The sequence below is a fragment of the Schistocerca nitens genome, chromosome 12, assembly GCF_023898315.1.
Source record: "Schistocerca nitens isolate TAMUIC-IGC-003100 chromosome 12, iqSchNite1.1, whole genome shotgun sequence".
NCBI classification, from domain to species: domain Eukaryota; kingdom Metazoa; phylum Arthropoda; class Insecta; order Orthoptera; family Acrididae; genus Schistocerca; species Schistocerca nitens.
Window position 1 is genome coordinate 101,587,880 of NC_064625.1, and position 23,554 is coordinate 101,611,433.

The following is a 23,554-nucleotide window of genomic DNA, read 5'->3' on the forward strand; positions in this document are numbered from 1 at the left end:
GTCTCCTTCTTTACTCTGATTGCACTTCCCCCACTTCTACCAATAAACCGAAGTCTACCACCTGCTTTACCCACGACTGAACCTACACTCCTGGAAATTGTAATAAGAACACCGTGAATTCATTGTCCCAGGAAGGGGAAACTTTATTGACACATTCCTGGGGTCACATACATCACATGATCACACTGACAGAACCACAGGCACATAGACACAGGCAACAGAGCATGCACAATGTCGGCACTAGTACAGTGTATATCCACCTTTCGCAGCAATGCAGGCTGCTATTCTCCCATGGAGACGATCGTAGAGATGCTGGATGTAGTCCTGTGGAACGGCTTGCCATGCCATTTCCACCTGGCGCCTCAGTTGGACCAGCGTTCGTGCTGGACGTGCAGACCGCGTGAGACGACGCTTCATCCAGTCCCAAACATGCTCAATGGGGGACAGATCCGGAGATCTTGCTGGCCAGGGTAGTTGACTTACACCTTCTAGAGCACGTTGGGTGGCACGGGATACATGCGGACGTGCATTGTCCTGTTGGAACAGCAAGTTCCCTTGCCGGTCTAGGAATGGTAGAACGATGGGTTCGATGACGGTTTGGATGTACCGTGCACTATTCAGTGTCCCCTCGACGATCACCAGTGGTGTACGGCCAGTGTAGGAGATCGCTCCCCACACCATGATGCCGGGTGTTGGCCCTGTGTGCCTCGGTCGTATGCAGTCCTGATTGTGGCGCTCACCTGCACGGCGCCAAACACGCATACGACCATCATTGGCACCAAGGCAGAAGCGACTCTCATCGCTGAAGACGACACGTCTCCATTCGTCCCTCCATTCACGCCTGTCGCGACACCACTGGAGGCAGGCTGCACGATGTTGGGGCGTGAGCGGAAGACGGCCTAACGGTGTGCGGGACCGTAGCCCAGCTTCATGGAGACGGTTGCGAATGGTCCTCGCCGATACCCCAGGAGCAACAGTGTCCCTAATTTGCTGTGAAGTGGCGGTGCGGTCCCCTACGGCACTGCGTAGGATCCTACGGTCTTGGCGTGCATCCGTGCGTCGCTGCGGTCCGGTCCCAGGTCGACGGGCACGTGCACCTTCCGCCGACCACTGGCGACAACATCGATGTACTGTGGAGACCTCACGCCCCACGTGTTGAGCAATTCGGCGGTACGTCCAGCCGGCCTCCCGCATGCCCACTATACGCCCTCGCTCAAAGTCCGTCAACTGCACATACGGTTCACGTCCACGCTGTCGCGGCATGCTACCAGTGTTAAAGACTGCGATGGAGCTCCGTATGCCACGGCAAACTGGCTGACACTGACGGCGGCGGTGCACAAATGCTGCGCAGCTAGCGCCATTCGACGGCCAACACCGCGGTTCCTGGTGTGTCCGCTGTGCCGTGCGTGTGATCATTGCTTGTACAGCCCTCTCGCAGTGTCCGGAGCAAGTATGGTGGGTCTGACACACCGGTGTCAATGTGTTCTTTTTTCCATTTCCAGGAGTGTATGTGAACATTCCATTCCATTTCATATTCCTACAAAGTTTACGAGGGGTGTCTAAAAATTCCGTGCAAAGTTCGAGAGATGGCACCACCGGCGCGTATCGAGGTCATGTTTAGTTAATACCATCTTTGGAAACAACACGCCCCAAGTTTCTGCCATATTGGTCTGTTTATTTGTGTTTGGCATTCGTGTGAATCAAGGGAGTCGCATGATTTTTAAAAAAAATGGACGAAAAAGGATTTCGTGTGGTGATTAAACATTACTTTATGTAAGGCAAAACGCCTCAGGAGACTAAAGAGAAGCTTGATAAACATTACGGTGACTCTGCACCTTCGATTAGAACAGTTTATAACTGGTTTCAAAATTTTCGGAGTGGCCATATGGACACAAGTGATGCTGAACGTTCTGGACGCCCTGTGGAGGTTACGACTCTAGAAATCATTGATAAAATCCATGATATGGTGACGGATGACAGAAGAGTTAAGGTGCGTGAGATTGCTAGTGCTATGGGCATCTCGATTGAACGGGTACATAATATTTTGGATAAACATTTGGACATGAGAAAGCTACCTGCAAGATGGGTTCCGCGATTGCTCACGCTTGACCAAAAACAGAGTAGTGTGAAGTGTTGCAAGGATGGTTTGCAGCTGTTCAGGAAGGATCCGCAGGACTTTAGCATCGTTTCGTCACTGTGGATGAAACATGGATACATTACTATACTCCTGAGACCAAACAACAATCTAAACAATGGGTTATCAACGGAGAATCTGCACCAAAAAAGGCGAAGACCATTCATTCGGCCAAAAAGGTTATGTCGACTGGCTTCTGGGATTCACAAGGGATAATCCTCATCGAGTATCGAGAAAAGGGTAAAAATATTACAGGTGCATATTATTCATCGTTACTGGACCGTTTGAAAACAGAGCTGCAAGAAAAACGGCCGCGATTGGACCGCAAAAAAGTCCTTTTCAATCACAACAATGCACCAGCACACAACTCAGCAGTTGTGGTCGCAAAATTAATGGAAATAGGATTCAAACTCGTTTCACATCCCCTCTGTTCTCCCGTTTTGGCTCCCTCGGACTACTATTTGTTCCCCAATTTGAAGAAATGGCTGGCGGGACAAAGATTTAATTAAAACAAATAGGTGATTGCAGCAACTAATAGCTATTTTGCAGACTTGAACAATTCCTATTATTCGGAAGTGATCAACAAATTAGAACAGCATTGGACGAAGTGTATAAGTCTAAAAGGGGACTACGTCTACAAATAAAAAAGGTTTACCCCAAATACGTAAGTAGTTTTTATTTTTGCACGGAATTTTCAAACGCCTCTCGTAGACCCAGGTATTTGTATGAGTTGACCGATTCCAACAGTGACTGTTTGATATTGCAGTCACAGGATGTCACTTTTTTCGTTTTGTGAAGTGCACAGTTTTGCATTTATGAACATTCAAAACAAGTTGCCAGTCTTTGTACCACTTCGAAATCTTATCAAGATCTGACTGAATACTTACGTAGCTTCTTCCAGATAGTACTTCATTCCAGATAACTGCATCATCCGCAAAAAGCCTGATTATATCATTAATATTGTCTGCAAGGTCGTTAGTATACAACATGAACAGCAAGGATCCCAACACACTTCCCTGGGGCACACCCAAAGTAAACTTCTACATTTGACGGTGACTCTCCAACCAAGTTAAGACGCTGCGTCCTCCCTATCAAAAAGTCCTCAATCAAGTCACATATTTCACTTGATACCCCACGTAAGGTGGCTATAATTTCGCACCTTACAAGCACTCATCCACATACTTTGCCGTGATTTAAAACCAGAATTAGGTATCATTTGATTGGTTATAAATGTATATATGAATATTTAAAGAAGATTGGCAGTGTCACATACGCTTGCTGCATGAAAGGCGATGCATTGTCTTTAGCATCAAAATGGCGTATTGAATGATTGCCTACACTAGCAGAGGTTGGAACGCCAGTGTAAATGAAACAGCAGGTGTAACTCATGCCCTGGGTGGAAAAGCCCGTACAGGTGTGTTGGTCCTGTTTAACGCAAGAAGTATCCTAAGACGGACGGTTGGGGAACCTGAACACTGAAGCACAATACAGCGGCGGCCGGTCAGTGTTGTAGTGGGGCCAGAAGGATAACTGGATAATACTTCAGAAACTCTGAAAATCTTGGATGCCACAGAGAGGAACGAGGAAGCGTTGCCTCTGAAATCACGCAGGCTGGGTTATTTCCGAGGATTTTTACTCTGAGAAGCGTACCATTGTATGAATTCCTAATTAATGGGTATAGGTATTTCCTCGCAAACTCTCAGCACTGGACGACAAAAGTCTAAAATGTGGTTGGTCGGCGTTCGGAAAAATCTGTATAGAGGGAAAATATTACGTGGTTTCGAGAATATGATTCGCCTTCTGTAGTTAAGAGGGAGGGACGCCGAGATTTCCTTGGAAGTCAGCGGTGGAGAGAAGGAGGTCTTCCGTTTTGAGTGCCCGTGTCTGACAGTCGCTCGGTATCAGCTTTGTTGGTACAGACAGACTTTTTGTCTTTGCTCTCAGGAGATTTTATAGTTAGAACGGTTGGGCACTGTACTGTTGCGAACTTATACGATTCTGGACTTCGGGTAGGGAGCCATCGTTGAGTACGCAGCGCTCAGTGGTTGACAGCACTACTGAGACATTATCTGAATTCCGTCCTTGTGGCTGGGAGTTCCCGTTTCTCGTCTGTAGAACACAGAGAGGAGGAGGCAGTACTGGATTATAGTACTCAGAGGACCGTCTTCTGCTGTCCTCGTGTTTGAATGAGGGTTTTTTTTTTTTATATTTTCTGGATGGAGTTCTTCCGTCATCGCAGACGTGTATGAGAACCATCAGTCTGACACACCGGATGCAGTACATACGGTGATATTGCTAATTGCTTCGGCTTATTAGGGCTATAAAGCTAAACAGCTGTGATTACTTAAATTTTATTTCCACTGTTGCACACCACTGTAGATCATCTTTGGAAGTAGTGTCTGCTAGTGTTTGGCACGTAGATGATGTCAGTCATCTCGCATTGTTTATATTAGATCTCGTAGCCATAACAAGGGACAGATTTGGGCAATTGATCAATAATATCAGTTAGGAAATTCATTTGTATCTCTATATGTCCATTGGACATTGATACATAAATATTTGTAATATATAAAGGAGTTTTACTCTACAAAAAATGTATAAGCAGAAACAACATTTATCATTTACTAGTTACTAGTTCCCTTAATTATCGCAGTCCGGAACCGCGGGACTGCTACGGTCGCAGGTTCGAATCCTGCCTCGGGCATGGATGTGTGTGATGTCCTTAGGTTAGTTAGGTTTAAGTAGTTCTAAGTTCTAGGGGACTGATGACCATAGAAGTTAAGTCCCATAGTGCTCAGAGCCATTTGAACCATTTTGAACCCTTAATTATTCATTTATGCTTACGTTGAAATTTGTATGTTAAAGAGCAAGAAGGAGGAAATAATACCACCATTTTCCGTTGCGCACACTCATTTTTAGACTCGCGTGGAGTAGCATCTTGGACCCATACAACCGTACTTTTGACGAAAAGCGTACTTGTGGTACTGAATCAAATGCTTTCCGGAAATCAAGAAATACTGCATATACCTGATTGTGTTGATCCAAAGCTTTCAGTGCGTCATGAGAGATAGGTGCGAGTTGGGTTGCACATGATCGATGTTTTCGAAATACATGCTGGTTGGCATGGGGATCATTCTGTTCAAGACATCTCGGTAAGTTTGACTTACAATGATGGTATGAACAAACTGGGGAGAAATTTATTTGTCGCCAGGGTAACTATGTGGAGAAATAAATATGTAGATATGAAGAAAAAAGATGTACGAGGGTTGGCTGAAAATTAATGCCTCCACCTTCGTAGCGCTTCAACAGTTGGCAGCACTGGTATGCACGGCAGGTACTGGCTTGTTCCGTAGCCTCTTTTCTGCAGCTCCAGTTGGTGGGAAGGCTTAGCATTGAACGGTTGTGTCGTTATAGTGTAAAGTATGGACCCTGCGCAGACGGGCGGTCAATGCTATTTAAGCAACGCGCAATCAATGAATTCTTGACAGTAGAAGGTGTCACCCTAAAGAGGGATTCTACAGAGAATGAAAGCAGTTTATGGTGATTGTGTTGATGTGAATACTGTGTGTCGTTGGGCGAGTAAGTTTAACGATGTTGAGGCGGGAACATCTGACATGCGCGACAAACAAAGGGTTGGACGGGCTATGACAGCAAGCTCCGAGTTTCACAAGCAAAATGTTGACAGATTGATTCAGGACGATCGTCGTATCACTCAGAGAGAAACTGCACGCACAAACGGCATTTCACAAGAACGAGTGGGTCATATTATTGCTTTGATTGGCTATCGGAAGACCTGTTCATGATGGGTACCCTGGATTCTGACTCCTGAAATGAAAGCGCACAGACTTGAAATTTGCCAGGAACTCCTCTCGCGTTACGAGAATGAAGACGCACGGTACTCACATAAACACAATTACCATAAACTGCTTTCATCCTCTGATGAATCTCCTTCGAGGTGACACCTTCTGCAGTCAAGAATTCAATGACTGCACGTTGCTTAAATCGCATTGATTGACCGTCTGCGCAGGGTTCCATACTTTACACTGTAACAACACAACCGTTCAATGCTAAGGCTTCACGCCAACTGGAGCTGTAGAGAAGAGGCTATGGAACAAGCCAGAACCTGCCGCATACCAATGCTGCCAACTGTTGAATAGTTGGTGGGAGCATTACTTTCCAGTCAACTCTCATACAATGTTAAGAAAGTCTGTTTTATTTAAAAACCCTTTTATATTCCCTTATGCTTGTGGGTATTCTGCGGTAAACAAGTGTTGGAGCATAGTTGCATTGCTAAAGTCCCATATGTTTAGTTACCTAGCAAGTTATAAAGGGAGAGAGCATAGCTGAAATTATGTTCCAATACACTTGCCGGCTGTCCAGTAATTAACAGCAAAGGGACTGAGAAGTAGCTACACTCCCACTCGTTTACAGGTTGTGTAGCAAGTAAACAAGGGATGGAGCACAGCTGAATTTATTGCGTTCCCAGACACTTGCTAGCTGTTCAGTAATGTACAAGACAGGGACTGAAGATGAAGTTGCTACTCTTCCACACGTTTAGAGGCCATCTAGCAAGTAAACAAGGGATGGAGCACAGCTGAATTTATTGCGTTCCCAGACACTTGCTAGCTGTTCAGTAATGAACAAGAGAGGGACTGAAGATGAAGTTGCTACCCTTCCACACGTTTAGAGGCCATCTAGCAAGTAAACAAGGGATGGAGCACACCTGAATTTATTGCGTTCCCAGACATTTGCTAGCTGTTCAGTAATGAACAAGAGAGGGACTGAAGATGAAGTTGCTACTCTTCCACACGTTTAGAGGCCATATAGCAAGTAAACAAGGGATGGAGCACAGCTGAAGTCGTTGCACTCGCACACACTTGCCTGCTGTTTAGTAAGTAAACAAGAGAGGCACTGTAGTTAAGATTACTACACTCCCATACATTTAGAGGCTGTCTAGCAAGTACAAAGGGAGAGACTGCAGCTGAATTTACTGCATTCCCAGACCACTGCCTGCTGTTCAGTAAGTAAACAAAAGTGACTGTAATTAAATTTGTTACACTCCCATACCTTCAGAGACTGTCTAGTAAGTAAACAGGGATGGTGCACAACCGAAGTTACTGCATTCCCAGACACTTGGCGGCTGTTCAGTAAATAAACAAGAGAGGCGCTATATTTGATGTTCGTACAGTTCCCACACCATTTGAGTCTGTCTAGCAAATAAACAAGAAATGGACTGTGGCTGTACTGATTTCATTCCAAGACGCTTAGCGGCTTTTCAGTAAATAAACTAAGGATGGATTTACCACGTCCGCAGCTCGTGGTCGTGCGGTAGCGTTCTCGCTTCCCACGCCTGGGTTCGATTCCCGGCGGGGTCAGGGATTTTCTCTGCCTCGTGACGACTGGGTGTTGTGTGATGTCCTTAGGTTAGTTAGGTTTAAGTAGTTCTAAGTTCTAGGGGACTGATGACCACAGCAGTTAAGTCCCATAGTGCTCAGAGCCATTTGAACCATTTGGAGTTACCACGTTCTCACATGGTCAGAAGCTGTTCAGCAAGCGACCGAGAAGTAAAGATGTGCTTCTCTCCGGGGGACACCACCTTGAAGTAGCACTGTCCGTGTGGGTGGGGAGGCTTGTGTGTTTGCTTGAAGCTATGTTGGCTGTGGGAAACTATGGTCAGTAAGATCTTGGCTGATGGACCAGACTAAGTGTGTCCCGCAACAACCTGTCATACCACATCGATTCCTTGTCCTTCCCAGCTCCTCAATACCCAACCCAAAGTCTGATGCAATCCATTCCAAGAGGTGGGTGGCACATGGGAAGATGGGTCGTGAATGGAGCCTCAGGGATAATGTGCGACCTCCCTGAGTAATTAGCCTTGCACTGCATGGGGTTTCCGCAGTATGGTCTGATTAGATCCCCAACTCTCATGGGACCAAAATGGACACGAAAGAAAGTAGCAATACTGAGGGGCAAGTTGAGACCTCAGACACCCAAACATTGGGGCTGAACAGGGGGACAGAGCTGTTCAAGAAGTGGGAGTAGATTAAGATCAAAGACTTGCCTGTGGCTCAGAGGAGGAAACTTCTTAGAGAACGAAAGATAAAGGAAGAAAAAGAGTGGCTTCCTACACAAAAGTGGAGGGAACTAAAAGGACTTGAGCCCAAGACCTTCAAGAAAAGACTGTCCCAGGGCGAAGGGGGTGTTCAAACCCCTTCTACATCGAGGGCAGGCAGTAGGAGAACAAGGGAGGTATCTAGGCCTCCCACTTCTCAGGATGTGTGTCCAGAAAAAGCCGAGGCAAGAAATAAGGAAACAGACCTATAGCACTGCAGTCTCTGTTTTTAGGATGTCGGTTATCCAGCAAGGCTATCCACTGATCAAGATCACCTCACAGCAGGAGCAGCTTATGCAGATGGATCTCTTTGAGAACACTGGGGGGGGGGGGGGGGGGGGGGAGGACGCTGGTCCAGGACCCATATTCAGGAGTACAGTGGACTGGCTGAAGGAAAAGGTGCCCCTAATATAGCCGTGGGAGAATGCGAAGCTGCTGGTAAAGACAGTGGCTGAGCTTTTCAAGACCGCAAAGATATTAATCTGGGTGCCAAAACTCTTTAAGGATACATGTCCAGAGACTCTGATTGTAGTGTGGAGAGTGTCGCTTACCGACGACGCTGGGCTCGAGGTCGACGAAGACGGCTCTGGGCACGTGCTTGCCGGTGCTGGTCTCGCTGAAGAACGTGTTGAAGCTGTCCTCGCCGTAGCCGAGCGTCTTGTCGGACGGCATCTGGCCGTCCGGGTGGATGCCGTGCTCCAGGCAGTACAGCTCCCAGCACGCGTTGCCCATCTGGACTCCAGCCTGACCGATGTGGATCGAGATGCACTCCCTCTGGAAACACGAAAAGGGGAGAACGGAGCTGAGCCAACGTGAACAGGTAATTGTGTGCAGCCATAAGGGAAAGGTCTCTCACCACCACAGCACAATACTGTCCACATAGCCCTAGCTGTCGATGAATACAGCATGCATGTGCAGATCGATGTAGGTGGCAGTAGTTATTTGGAGATGAAGAGGTTTGCAAAGGATAGAGTAGCATGGGGAGCTACATCAGACCAGTCTCTGACATAACATATGCAGTGGTGTACAAAACTTAAGGAAGAACGTAACGTTAGCATGATTTGTGTCGCTGCCATGGAACTTGGACCATACATAGAAAGAAATGCTACAATATGGTACAGAAGGTAACTGGAAGAAATTAACAACTAGTCGAAGAGAAAGGCCAATTTTATTTCAGAGACAATAATTAAGTCAACGCGATATATGGTACTTCTCTGGAGATTACGAAGGCAGGACATGTTTCTTAATAGTGTGTATGAGAGAAAGTACGGGTGTTCAAAAGGTCTCTCCGTAGTGCCGTATGATTGTTAGCCTCGCGTGACGTATGCAGCAGTGAATATACCGAAATGACTCAGTGAAATACAAATTATTAATTTGTTGAATATTCATTTTTACTTATAAATTTTCACATTAAATGTTGAAATGGGCCCACCTGTTGTTGAATACACAATTCAATTCGTCTAATCATATATATATTTATTAACATGGTATCTGTTCTTTAAATATATATATAGTTAAGGCTCACCGGCCACTTGACCATCTTCTTCTTCTGTGCGAATGCACAGACAGTGCCCGAACTCTTACGGGAATCAGCAACGCGCCTTGAGTAATGAGTATAATGGGCGGAGGCACTACGAATGTAGTGCGGGACAATACGTTGAGAATGTGGGTTTCGCGGGAGGCGTGCCAGAGATAAATCCCTGCAGTCGCGCTATCCTCTGTGTCCTCGGTGGCTCAGATGGATAGAGCGTCTGCCATGTAAGCGGGAGATCCCGGGTTCGAGTCCCGGTCGGGGCACACATTTTCATCTGTCCCCGTTGACGTATGCCAACGCCTGTAAGCAGCTAAGGGTGTTCATTTCATTGTAATTTCGTCTAATCATGTTTCCAAACAAGCTGTAAAATTTCTTCTGTAACAGAAGCACAGAAAGTCGATATTGCAGTTTTCAATTCATCGATGGATTTTGGACGGTTTTCATAGACAGTTGATTTCGCTGCACCCCAGAAGAAAGTCAGATGGTGCTAGGTCAGGCGATTGTGGAGGCCAAAGTCCCTGTGAAATTACGCGATCACCAAAAACATCAGCAAGCAGTGACATTGAAACGCGAGCTGTATGTGCGATTGCACCATCTTGTTGAAAATAACCATTCAGTATTTCACTTAACACAACTTCTCCTATGAATGGACACAGAATATCACTGCAGTATCGTTGTGCGTTTATTGTTTCGTTGGAAAACCCAGGCAGGCGAACAATCATACCGCACTGCGGAGAAACTTTTTGAACACCCCGTAAATGCTCTACTGTGGAAATGCGCTGTTGCGTTATCTTTCTCGCATTCAGTTTTAACTGCCGTAGCAGTGCATTTAAACCATAGCACGAATTGTTTTTCATTGTCTTGAAAGGAGGATGTAAGATGAACATCAACAAAATCAAAATAAGAATAATGGTAATGTTGTGGGAGTTAGATTAAGAGACGACATAGATGAGTTTTGCTGTAAGGCAGTAAAATGACTGACAAAGTAAAGAGGATATAAATGGGCAAGAAAAGCATTTCTGAAGAAGAGAAATTTAATAACACAGAATGTAGATTTAAGTGTTGGGGAGTCTCTTCTGGAAGTATTTGTCTGGAGTGTAGCCATGTCAAGAAGAGAACAGAAGGTTTTGAAATGTAGCGCCACAGAAGAATGTTGAACATTATATGGGTAGATCAGTAATGAGGAGGTACTGAAGCGAACTGCACAGACAAGAAATTTGTGGCACAACTTGACAAAAAGAAATCAGATCATAGGACTCATTCTGAAACCTTAAGAGACCAACAATTTAGTATTGAAAGGAAGTGTAGTGTGTGTGTGTGTGTGTGTGTGTGTGTGTGTGTGTGTGTGTGTGTGTGTGTGTGTGTGTAGGGGGGGGGGGGCTGAAAATCACAGAGGGAGACCAAGAGATGAATACAGCAAGCAGATTCAGAAGGATGCGGGTTGCAGTAGTTATTGGGAAATGAAGAGTCTCACACAGGATAGAACAGCATGGAGAGTAGCCTCAGCCGGCCGTAGTGGCCGTGCGGTTAAAGGCGCTGCAGTCGAACCGCAAGACCGCTACGGTCGCAGGTTCGAATCCTGCCTCGGGCATGGATGTTTGTGATGTCCTTAGGTTAGTTAGGTTTAAGTAGTTCTAAGTCTTAGGGGACTAATGACCTCAGCAGTTGAGTCCCATAGTGCTCAGAGCCATTTGAACCATTTTTTGAGAGTAGCCTCAAACCAGTCTTGTTACTGAAGACCACAACAATATATATTAAAATTATCTTTAAAACTATATACAAGCAAAATTTATGTACATACACACACGCGCTGATATACAGGGTGATTCAAAAATGCATGTAAATATTTTAAGGGTGTATTTGTGAGGTAAATATAAGACAAAAATGTTCTATAAATGTTTTTCCATAAACGTTTAATTCCAGAGTTATCGTTAAATACGAAAGTCATGTCCGTATCAAAACGACGGCAGTGCAAGCAGCAGGATGCCATATTCTGGTACGTAATTCACATACGTATCTCCCAACAGTTGATTCGAAACTGCATGAATAGTGTTTGTTTTTGTTTGCACGTGATGTTTACTCCTACTGTACGGAAGATGGCGCTGATGTTGTTGGTAACGGAAAAGTACGTCCTGTCGTTCATTCATCGTCGGAAGGCTAAAGGTTTCGTGCACATGATGTACTCAAACAGTGAGTATGCTGATATGCACCTTGTGTATGGTGCAGCAGATGGAAATGCACTTGCAGCAAGACGAAGGTACAGTGAGCTGTTTCCAGGAAGACGGTTACCAAGTCATCAGACGTTTGTATCTGTGGACAGACGTATGCGGGAGTATGGCATTCGTCCTGGGCCACATTCAGGTCGACCACTTGAGCATGCAGTGAACGTCGAGGAACATGTTTTGGACCTGGTAGACCAAGATCCATCTATCAGTACGAGACAAATTAGTGCAGCTGTACGACTTCCACAATCTACTGTATGGCGGCTGCTTCGGAGACAACAGTTGCATCCATTTCACCTGCAAAAAGTGCACGAATTGACACCTGAAGACTATCCTCGCCGTCAGCAATTCTGCCAGTGGTTACAAGAGCGTCATTTGAATGATCCAATGTTCATTCGGCGGATATTATTCACAGATGAGGCCATGTTTACTCGTGCGGGTGTAATCAATTCGCATAATATGCACCAGTGGGCTGTCGAGAATCCTGGCGCGAGAATTGTGCGTGGATATCAACATCAATTCACCATAAACATTTGGTGTGGTATTGTGGGGAATTACTTACTCGGACCTCATGTTCTGCCTCCAAGGCTGAATGGGCACGCGTACTGCGAATTTTTGGAGGGAGAATTGCCTGGATTGTTACAGGATGTCCCTCTTGCAACACGAGCCACCATATGGTTTATGCACGATGGTGCTCCCGCCCATTACAGCCGCAACGTAAGGGCGCACCTCAATTCTGCGTATCCACATCGATGGATAGGTCGCGGAGGACCAATTGCTTGGCCAGCCAGATCACCTGACCTGAACCCTTTAGACTTTTATTTATGGGGCCGACTAAAGACATTGGTGTATTCTTCTGCAGTACCGAACAGAGAAGTGCTACAACAAAGAATTGAAGGTGGTTGTGAAATTATTCGTGGAGAGTTGAACGGACTGTGTAATGTGCAGAGATCATTGATGCGACGAGCACGGGTCTGTCTGCAAGTTCAGGGACAGCATTTTGAACATGCATTGCATTAAGATTTGTGCAAATACAGTACAGTACAGTACAGTCTGTAAAATGCTTCAATTTTCCTTAGTTATTGTGCATTGCTGTAGTTCAATCAACAGGACCTAAATTAATACAGTGTTCGCGAGGAATTGTTTCAGTTTGTTACGTCACGTTTATTTATCAGTTTGCGTTGTTAGTCCAAATGCACTGTAATTAAACTGTGAACTCTGGGAATTAAATACCTTACGTTGTATTGAATGTATTATCCTGTTTTGTTCATAACTCTGTAATAAGCCAAGTATGGAAAAAATTGTATAGAACATTTTTGTCTTATATTTACCTCACAAATACACCCTTGAAATATTTACATGCATTTTTGAATCACCCTGTATATGTATATATATCTTACTGGCCATTAAAAATGCTACACCACGAAGATGACGTGCTACAGACGCGAAATTTAACCGACAGGAAGAAGATGCTGTGATATGCAAATGATTAGCTTTTCAGAGCATTCACACAAGGTTGGCGCCGGTGGCGACACCTTAAACGTGCTGACATGAGGAAAATTTCCAACCGATTTCTCATACACAAACAGCAGTTGACCGGCGTTGCCTGGTGAAACGTTGTTGCGATGCCTCGTGTAAGGAGGAGAAAAGCGTACCATCACCTTTCCGACTTTGATCAAGGTCGGATTGTAGCCTACCGCGATTGCAGTTTATCGTATCGCGACATTGCTGCTCGCGTTGATAGATATCCAATGACTGTTAGCAGAATATGGAATCGGTGGGTAATACGGAACGCCTTGCTGGATCCCAACGGTCTCGTACCACTAGCAGTCGAGATGACAGGCATCTTATCCGCATGGCTGTAACGGATCGTGCAGCCACGTCTCGGTCCCTGAGTCAACAGATGGGGACGTTTGCAAGACAACAACCATCTGCACTAACTGTTCGACGACGTTTGCAGCAGCATGGACTGTCAGCTCGGAGACCATGGCTGCGGTTTCCCTTGACGCTGCATCACAGACAGGAGCGCCTGCGATGGTGTACTCAACGACGAACTTGGATGCACGAATGGCAAGACGTCATTTTTTTCGGATGAATCCAGGTTCTCTCTACAGCACCATGATGGTCGCATCTGTGTTTGGCGACATCGCGGTGAACGCACATTGGAAGCGTGTATTCGTCATCGCCATACTGGCGTATCACCCATCTTGATGGTATGTGGTGCCATTAGTTACACGTCTCGGTCACCTCTCGTTCGCATTGACGGCACTTTGAACAGTGGTCGTTACATTTCAGATTTGTTACGACCCGTGGCTCTACCCTTCATTCGATCCCTGCGAAAACCTACATTTCAGCAGGATAATGCACGATCGCATGTTGCAGGTCCTGTACGGGCCTTTCTGGATACAGAAATTGTTCGACTGCTGCCCTGGCCAGCACATTCTATAGATCTCTCACCAATTGAAAACGTCTGGTCAATGGTCGCCGAGCAACTGGCTCGTCACAATACGCGAGTCACTACTGTTGATGAACTGTGGTATCGTGTTGAAGCTGCATGGGCAGCTGTACCTGTACACGCCATCCAAGCTGTGTTTGACTCAATGCCCAGGCGTATCAAGGCCATTATTACGGCCAGAGGTGATTGTTCTGGCTACTGATTTCTCAGGATCTATGCACCGAAATTGCGTGAAAATGCAATCACATGTCAGTTCTAGTATAATATTGTCCAATGAATACCCGTTTATCATCTGCATTTCTTCTTGGTGTAGCAATTTGAAACAGGATGCTGATTGTTTTCTTCCGCACTTTCGGTTTTTACAGAAAATAGGAAAGTAGTATTTATGGGTTATCGGCTTATGCTGTGGAATCCTACCTGTATGCAGATTAAAACTAGGCGAAGTACTGACATTGAAGCCACTATCCTCACAGACCGAACAGCCGGAGAGGTCTCACTTATATCCGTCTATTTTAAGCAGATTCAACTCTCAATCAAAGTTCCGTTTGCAATAAACAAGGCTCAAGGTCAGAGAGAGCGGTAAGAGATGCGGAAGGGAGCAATTGGACATACCGGGTGTAGAAGTATGAAACAGGAATTTGGTTGCAATAATTAAGTCTGTTGTTTGAATCTGATGAAGAAAATTTAATCAAATTAATCTCCATTGCTGTTTATACATTTCTCCCACCTCTCCGGCTGGATATGAATGCGCGCCAAAATAACAGTTTTTCTTTTGAAACGAACCATTTTCATTCGAACTGAGGGGTTGTTCAGCGAGAGCGCGTCCCAGTGATGCAAACAGATGATGACCGGATGGAGCCAAGTCTGGAGAATAAGACACTTGCCATAGTATTCCCTATCTCCTTTTTTCATATTCCGGTCCTTTCTTTCACGTAATGCTCGATTTAAATGGATCATCTGCTGTTGGTAGCGACCGGTGTTAACGGTTTCACCACGTGTTAGCGGCTCACTATAGATGACACCCTTCTGGTCCCACCAGACAAAGAGCATTGTGTTCTTTCCATAGCGATTTGGTCTTGCAGTGGATGCCGATGGTTTGCCTGGATTCACCCATCATTTACGACGCTTAGGATGCTCAAAATACATCCATTTTTAATCACCTGTCACTATTCGGTGGAGAAACGACTTTTTTTGTATCTGGCAGGAAGCATTTCACAAGTGGTCTTTCGATTTGCTTGATGTATTTCATTCAGGTCATACGGAACCCATTTTCCCATTTTCTGCACATTTCTCATAGCTTCCAACCGAACAGAAACGGCTTTCTCCGTCACATTGAATTGTTCCGCAAGTTCCTGTTGAGTTTGAGTATCCTGTTCATCCAATAAGGTCTGCAATTCGTTGTCTTCGACCTTTTTCGGTGGTTTCCTGTGCTCGTCGTTTCTCGCGTCAAAATCACCTCTTTCGAAGTTTTTGAAGCACTCGAGACACTGTTTTCCCAAGAGCATGTTCGCCGAAAGCTGCGACAAGTATTCGATGCTATTACGCAGCAGTTTTATTCAAATGATAACAGAAAAACAATGCTTTCCGCAAATCGTTGTTCTTAGGCATAAAACCTGACATGTTTGCGGGTTTGAAACCGATACCGATGTATGGACTTGGGTTACTGTGTGCTGACATTCGCCATCAGTTTTTGCAGGAAGCAGATGGCGCTGCAGACGCGGTTTCACGGGTCCTACGCTGACGGCTAGCACCATCTACAGGCAAATTCCGGCTTCTACACCTGGTAGAGAGAGAGGGTGAGGAAGAGACTGACAGAATGATGGGGAAGGAGGAAATGCGAAGAGAAAGGGTGGAGGAGAAGGAGGTGGAGGATGCGATGGACATAGTGAGGGAGGATGAGATGTGCAGTGAGAAAGGGCTACAATGAATGTGATACATAGCTAATTCCCATACATATTCAGAAGTTTCGAAGCATTGCCAGTTTCGCTAGTTTTAGTATAAAATCTGAAGAATATATGAAATGCTGGAAGTATAACACCAACCACTCCAAGATTATAAAACATTTAGAATAATACAGTCATCATCCCATAAACATCGAGCAAGACATGAAATACAACACAATAAATAATCACATTAAGTATCTCGTACCAACTACACCGCATTAGAGACCCTGACGTCCGCCCCGGTAGCTGAGTGGTCTGCGCGACAGAATGTCAACCCTAAGGGCCCGGGTTCGATTCCCGGCTGGGTCGGAGATTTTCTCCACTCAGTGACTGGGTGCTGTGTTGTCCTAAACATCATCATTTCATCTCAATCGACGCGCAAGTCGATGAAGTGGCGTCAAATCGAAAGACTTGCACCCAGGCGGGCCTGGTGACCGAGCGGTTCTAGGCGCTTCAGTCTGGAACCGCGCGACCGCTACGGTCGCAGATTCGAATCCTGCCTCGGGTATGGATGTGTGTGATGTCCTCAGGTTAGTTAGGTTTAAGTAGTTCTAAGTTCTAGGGAACTGATGACCTGAGATGTTAAGTCCCATAGTGGTCAGAGCCATTTGAACCACTTGGACTTGCACCCGGCGAACGGTCTACCCGACGGGAGGCCCTAGTGACACGACATTTACATTTACTGAACCTGGCAAAATATCTGAGACGCACACATATGCAGACAGTTGCGCACCCCTCACATCCGCCTCTCCGCCACGGTCCCCAAGCGCGCGCGCGCACACACGCACACACACACACACACACACACACACACACACACACACACATTAGAACTTTCGACGACTATAGAGTGCGAAATATATCCCACAGATGGTAGCACTTCATAGCATAAACAAGATAATGTGGCGGAAGACGGTGTGTGCAGTTTGTGTCCTGTGCTGATTATTTAGAACAATGCGTAAACTCACAGTAACTAGTAAAACATACGCTGAAGCGCCAAAGAAACTGGTACAGGCACGCGTATTCAAATACAGAGATATTTAAAAAGTCAAAATACGGCGCTACATAAGACAACAAGTGTCTTCGCGCAGTTGTTACATCGGTTACTCCTGCTACAATGGCAGGATATCAAGATTTACGAGCCGGCCGCTCCGGTCGAGCGGTTCTAGGCGCTTCAGTCCGGAACCGCGCTGTTGCTACGGTCGCAGGTTCGAATCCTGCCTCGGGCATGGATGTGTGTGATGTCCTTAGGTTAGTTAGGTTTAAGTAGTTCTAAGTCTAGGGGACTGATGACCTCAGATGTTAAGTCGCATAGTGCTTAGAGCCATTTGATTTTACCCTCGGGCATGGGTGTGTGCGTGTGTGTTATTCTTAGCATAAGTTAGTTTAAGTAGTGTGTAAGTTTATGGACCGATGATGAGCTATCGGTATGCATGCAACAGCGTGCGCTGCCTAATATGGTCAAAAACGACGCTCGTAAAAACAATATTCTTCCCGGGCTCATAGCTCGGGTTCTATTGGTGATGGAGAGGTAGGGTCAAGTGTTTTGGATAGCCTTTGGGCTAGGGACCATTCGTATACCCAAGAGAATAATCGCCTTATTGTAACTATCCTACGGTAAATGGTCAAGGTATGAACATTTCATACTTCCTCCTACTTAGGCAAATGCAGAAAACAGGTTGGTTCTTTTTGCATTAAATGTGGTCTACCGTGGCTCTCATGGTGCTCTGGGGCTACCTTTAATTCAACCATCAAGATTTACGTGAGTTTGAACGTGGTGTTATAGTCGGTGAACGAGCGGTGGGGCACAGCATCTACAAGGTAGCGATGAAACGAGGATTATCCCGTACAACCATTTCACAACTCTGCCGTAAATATCAGGAGTCCGGTAAAACATCAAATCTCCGACATCGCTGCGGCAGGAAAAAATTCTGCAACAACGGGATCAACGACGACTGGAGAGAATCGTTCAACGTGACAGAAGTGCAACCATATCGCAAATTGCTGAAGATTTCAATGCTCGGCCATCAACACGTGCCAGCTTGCGAACCATTCAACGAAACAATATCGATATGGTCTTTCGGAGCGTAAGGCCCACTCGTGTACCCTTGATGACTGCACGACACAAAGCTATACGCCTAGCCTGGGCCCGTCAACGGCCGGCCTCGGTGGCCGAGCGGTTCTAGGCGCTCCAGTCCGGAGCCGCGCTGCTGCTACGGTCGCAGGTTCGAATCCTGCCTCGGGCGTCGGTGTGTGTGATGTCCTTAGGTTAGTTAGGTTTAAGTAGTTCTAAGTTCTAGGGGACTGATGACCACAGCAGTTGAGTCCCATAGTGCTCAGAGCCATTTGAACCATTTTTGGGCCCGTCAACACCGACATTGGACTGTTGATGACTGGAAACATGTTGCCTGAGCGGACGAGTGTTATTTCAAATTCTATTGAGCGGATGGACGCGTACGGGTATGGACACAATCTCACGAATCCATGGACCCAGTATTTCAGCAGGGGATCGTTAAAGATGGTGGAGGCTCTGTAAAGGTGTGGAGGATGTGTAGTTGGAGTGATATGGAAGCCGTGGTACGTCTAGTTACGATTGCGACAGGTGACACATACGTAGGCATCATTGTGTCCATTGCGCATTCCGATGGACTTGGGGAATTCCAACTGGACAATGCGACATCTCACACGTCCAAAATTGCTTCTGAGGGGCTCCAGGAACACTCTTCTGAGTTTAAACACTTCCCCTGGCCTCCAAACTCCCCAGACGTGAACATTATTGAGCATATCTGGGATGCCGTGTAAGGTGCTGTTCAGAAGAGATTTTCACCACGTCATACTCTTACCGATTTATGGACAGTCCTGCAGGATTCATGGTGGCAGTTCCCTACAGCACTACTTCAGAGAGTGGGGCTCTACACGATTTTAGGAGGCGTACCAGTTTCTTTGGCTCTTCACTATACACTACTGGCCATTAAAATTGCTACAACAAGAAGAAATGCAGATGATAAACGGGTATTCATTGGACAAATATATACATGGTGTAAAAAAGATCTGAAGATGGTCGTCACAGACTGAAACCGGTCATCGTCTAAAGAATTCATTTGTGATCAGAGACTGGAATAAAAAAAGCATTTTAAATATATTATACTAGAACTGACATTACATTTTCACCCAATCTGGGTGCACACATCCTGAGAAATCAGTACCCAGAACGACCACCTCTGGCCGTAATAACGGCCTTGATACGCCCGGGCATTGAGTCAAACAGAGCTTGGATGGCGTGTACAGGTACAGCTGCCCATGCAGCTTCAACACGATACCACAGATCATCAAGAGTAGTGACTGGCGTATTGTGACGAGCCAGTTGCTCGACCACCATTGACCAGACGTTTTCAGTTGGTGAGAGATCTGGAGAATGTGTTGGCCAGGACAGCAGTCGAACATTTTCTGTATCCAGAAAGGCCCGTATAGGACCTGCAACATGCGGTCGTGCATTATCCTGCTGAAATGTAGGGTTTCGCAGGGATCGAATGAAGTGTAGAGCCACGGCTGTTAACACATCTGAAATGTAACGTCCACTGTTCAAAGCGCCGTCAATGCGAACGCGGGGTGACCGAGACGTGTAACCAATGGCACCCCATACCATGACGCTGGGTGATACGCCAGTATGGCTATGACGAATACACGCTTCCAATGTGCCTTCACCGCGAGTCGCCAAACACGGATGCGACCATCGTGATGCTGTAAACAGAACCTGGATTCATCGAGAAAATGACGTTTTGCCATTCGTGCGCCCAGGTTCGTCGTTGAGTACACCATCGCAGGCGCTTTTGTCTGTCATGCAGCGTCAAGGGTAACCGGAGACATATTCTCCAAGCTGATAGTCCATGCTGCTTCAAACGTCGTCGAACTGTTCGTGCAGATGGTTGTTGTCTTGCAAACGTCCCCATCTGTTGACTCAGGGATCGAGACGTGGCTGCCCGATCCGTTACAGCCATGCGGATAAGATGCCTGTCATCTAGACTGCTAGTGATACGAGGCCGTTGCGTTCCAGCACGGCGTTCCGTATTACCCTCCTGAACCCACCGATTCCATATTCTGCTAACAGTCATTGGTTCTCGACCAACCCGAGCAGCAATGTCGCGATACGATAAACCGCAGTCGCGATAGGCTTCAATCCGACTTGTATCTAACTCGGAAACGTGATGGTACGCATTTCTCCTCCTTACACGATGCAGCACAACAATGTTTCACCAGGCAATGACGGTCAACTGCTGTTTGTGTATGAGAAATCGGTTGGAAACTTTCCTCATGTCAGCACGTTGTAGGTGTCGCCACCGGCGCCAACCTTGTGTGAATCCTCTGAAAAGCTAATCATTTGCATATCAGAGCATCTTCTTCCTGTCGGTTAAATTTCGCGTCTGTAGCACGTCATCTTCGTGGTGTAGCTATTTTGATGGCCAGTAGTGTACATTGAGCACAGACTGCCTAGGTCAGAGCAATTTGCAACATATATGTACAATAGCAGAATGTGCAAGCTGAAAGTGCTGCATACAAGTGAAAATGTACTCGTATTTCAGGCCTCTGATGATGCCGTAAGATATTGAAATGAAACGCATCTGGTAAAAGGAATACTGCCTTTACTCAGTTGCAAACAAACGGTTCTAACCGAAATATCAGTAATTCTATGTTAACAGCAAATGAGGATTAGCAGAACAACAATATTAATAAAGTATGTCGTTTTTACGGCTGTGGCCGTCTTTGGACTGGTCTTCCATTGTCTGGAGACGACCACTGGCCGGTCGAAACTCTTCAAGGCACTGCGTAATACTCCTGTGACTACGTCGTAAAGAAATAGAAGAACAAAATCAGTCAATCACCTAATTTCCAAGACAGCATGTAATTTTTTTCCAAATTCTCTTTGTACTTGCAACTACTGTCCTAGTTGTAACCTCCTTTAGTTTTAGATTATGTCTTGAAAGTATTGTTTGCACATGATTTTCCTTTCCACCCGAATGAGTTCGCCTCTCTGGTAAGTTTCTTAAAACTGATCACTGTCTTCTATTTTAAATAGTAAACACGATTTCCATGTACAGTTTGGAAGACACATTGATCACATTCCGTTTTTACATTTTATTACAATTGTGAACTTTTAAAGCAGGTTGAAACGTAACAGTCTCATTGAAACCCATTTAAACCCGTAAATTTTAACCATAAACAGTAATCTATGTCATAGTGGTATATGGAAATATGTACTTGTGGAAATGTTAGGAAGAAAATAATAATGGAATATTAATTACACTAATGTGTAGAAGCTCTGTAAATGAAGGAAACATTTTCCATGAAGGGAACCTCTAGTAATTAATAAAAAATGTAAATGCATTACTGTAATTACATATTCGAGAAGTTATTCTCGAATAAAATAACAGACATGTACTAATATCGTAGTGTACTAGCTGTTCTGGAGTAAGCCTGCCGGTGTGGCCGAGCGGTTCTGGGCGCTTCAGTCTGGAACCGAGCTACCGCTACGGACGCAGGTTCGAATCCTGCCTCGGGCATGGATGTGTGTGATGTCCTTAGATTAGTTAGGTTTAAGTAGTTCTAAGTCTAGGGGACTGATGACCTCAGATGTTAAGTCCCATAGTGCTCAGAGCCATTTGAACCATTTTTTTTTCTGGAGTAAACATACGTTTATATATGTATTTTCAGTTTTTATATGTCGATTTTAGTTGTTAATTAATCAAAAAATGATTCTAAACAATGCGAAGGATTGTTCGGGATTGTTAAGAAAATATAAATATTTACAGCCATGTTGGCAAAGGGGTCAGTACTTTGAGTGTATTTGGACAGAAAGCATGTAGCTTGTTGACCATGATTTATTTCATTATTGTAAGTATGTTACAACTTATTTCAGATTTGAAACTTCCTTGCAGATTAAAACTGTGTGCCCGACCGAGACTCGGGACCTTTGCCCTTCGCGGGCAAGTGCTCTACCATCTGAGCTACCGAAGCACGACTCACGCCCGGTACTCACAGCTTTACTTCTGCCAGTACCTCGTCTCCTACCTTCCAAACTTTACAGAAGCTCTCCTGGGAACCATGCAGAAGTAGCACTCCTGAAAGAAAGGATACTGCGGAGACATGGCTTAGCCACAGCCTGGGGGATGTTTCCAGAATGAGATTTTTACTCTGCAGGAAGTTTCATATCAGCGCACACTCCGCTGCAGAGTGAAAATCTCATTATTTCAGATTTGTCAAGATGCTTTTATTTACTTTGAGACTGTAATAAATATTCAGCTGAAACACTATACTGGATTAATTATTTAAATAACTTTATAGTTTTTTTTACAGTCCCTGTATTCCAGGACTTCTGCTGCGAAAGACTGCCAGCTACGATGAGTAAATTAACGCATAGTAACGTTTTAAGGTATGCCTCGTCATACTTTGAAGCACGTATTTTCCACAAATATGTCAGTAATACATTCTATGAAGGCCTTTTCTATCATTTTAATATGTAGAAAATCCATCAGTTGTGTCTTTTTCCCATGTTTTGCTGCAGATGTGAAGATGATCAGCGCTCACCGAAACCGATAGTCTAACGCCCTCACAATTTTGTGTTCATAGACGGAAACAAAATAAATTTATGGTACACTTTCTGATCCGCTGTTCTTTTCGCAACTATGTCGCAGCTTGTGAAAGTTTTAAACGCTTTGGTGAGAAGTGGTGTCATTGTCGGCTGCCCACCGCCGTTGTGAGAAGTCGCCCGGTTTCTGGCTTGCATGTGTGAAACTGTTTGTCACGCACCATATCAGTTTACTGTTTTACACAGAGCTGTGTTGTTGGCGTTTGCTTTATTTTTTGGGGTGGTTGCCCTGAGCGGCTCGCTGTAGTCCACAATTTACACGCCGTAGCAGCTTTGCAACATCCAACAGTGATTGCCTGTACGAGCTACACTCTAGTATGCCCAGCGGGTAGCAAGCTTTCTCACGTTATTGGTGACAGAAATGCGTCTGAGCCCACAGGTCCGCGTAAAGGATTATTATTTCATTCGTGGAGGTATGTTCCGTCTATGCAAGTACATGAAAGGCAGCTATGTTTATTGCCATAAGCGTTTCGCTTCTTTTATTTGTGAAGAATCTTCAGTGGCCTTTAAT

General features: G+C 45.4%; 1 protein-coding gene across 1 annotated transcript in view; it reads right to left on the reverse strand.

Annotated features, from left to right (window-relative positions):
* Positions 1 to 23,554, reverse strand: part of LOC126215019 (tubulin alpha-3 chain-like) — a 234,480-nt gene that overhangs the window by 160,526 nt on the left and 50,400 nt on the right. Inside the window, exon 2 of the mRNA XM_049941642.1 lies at positions 8,798 to 9,020. Within this exon, the coding sequence (XP_049797599.1) occupies positions 8,798 to 9,020 (223 nt within the window). The remainder of the gene's footprint in view (positions 1 to 8,797; positions 9,021 to 23,554) is intronic.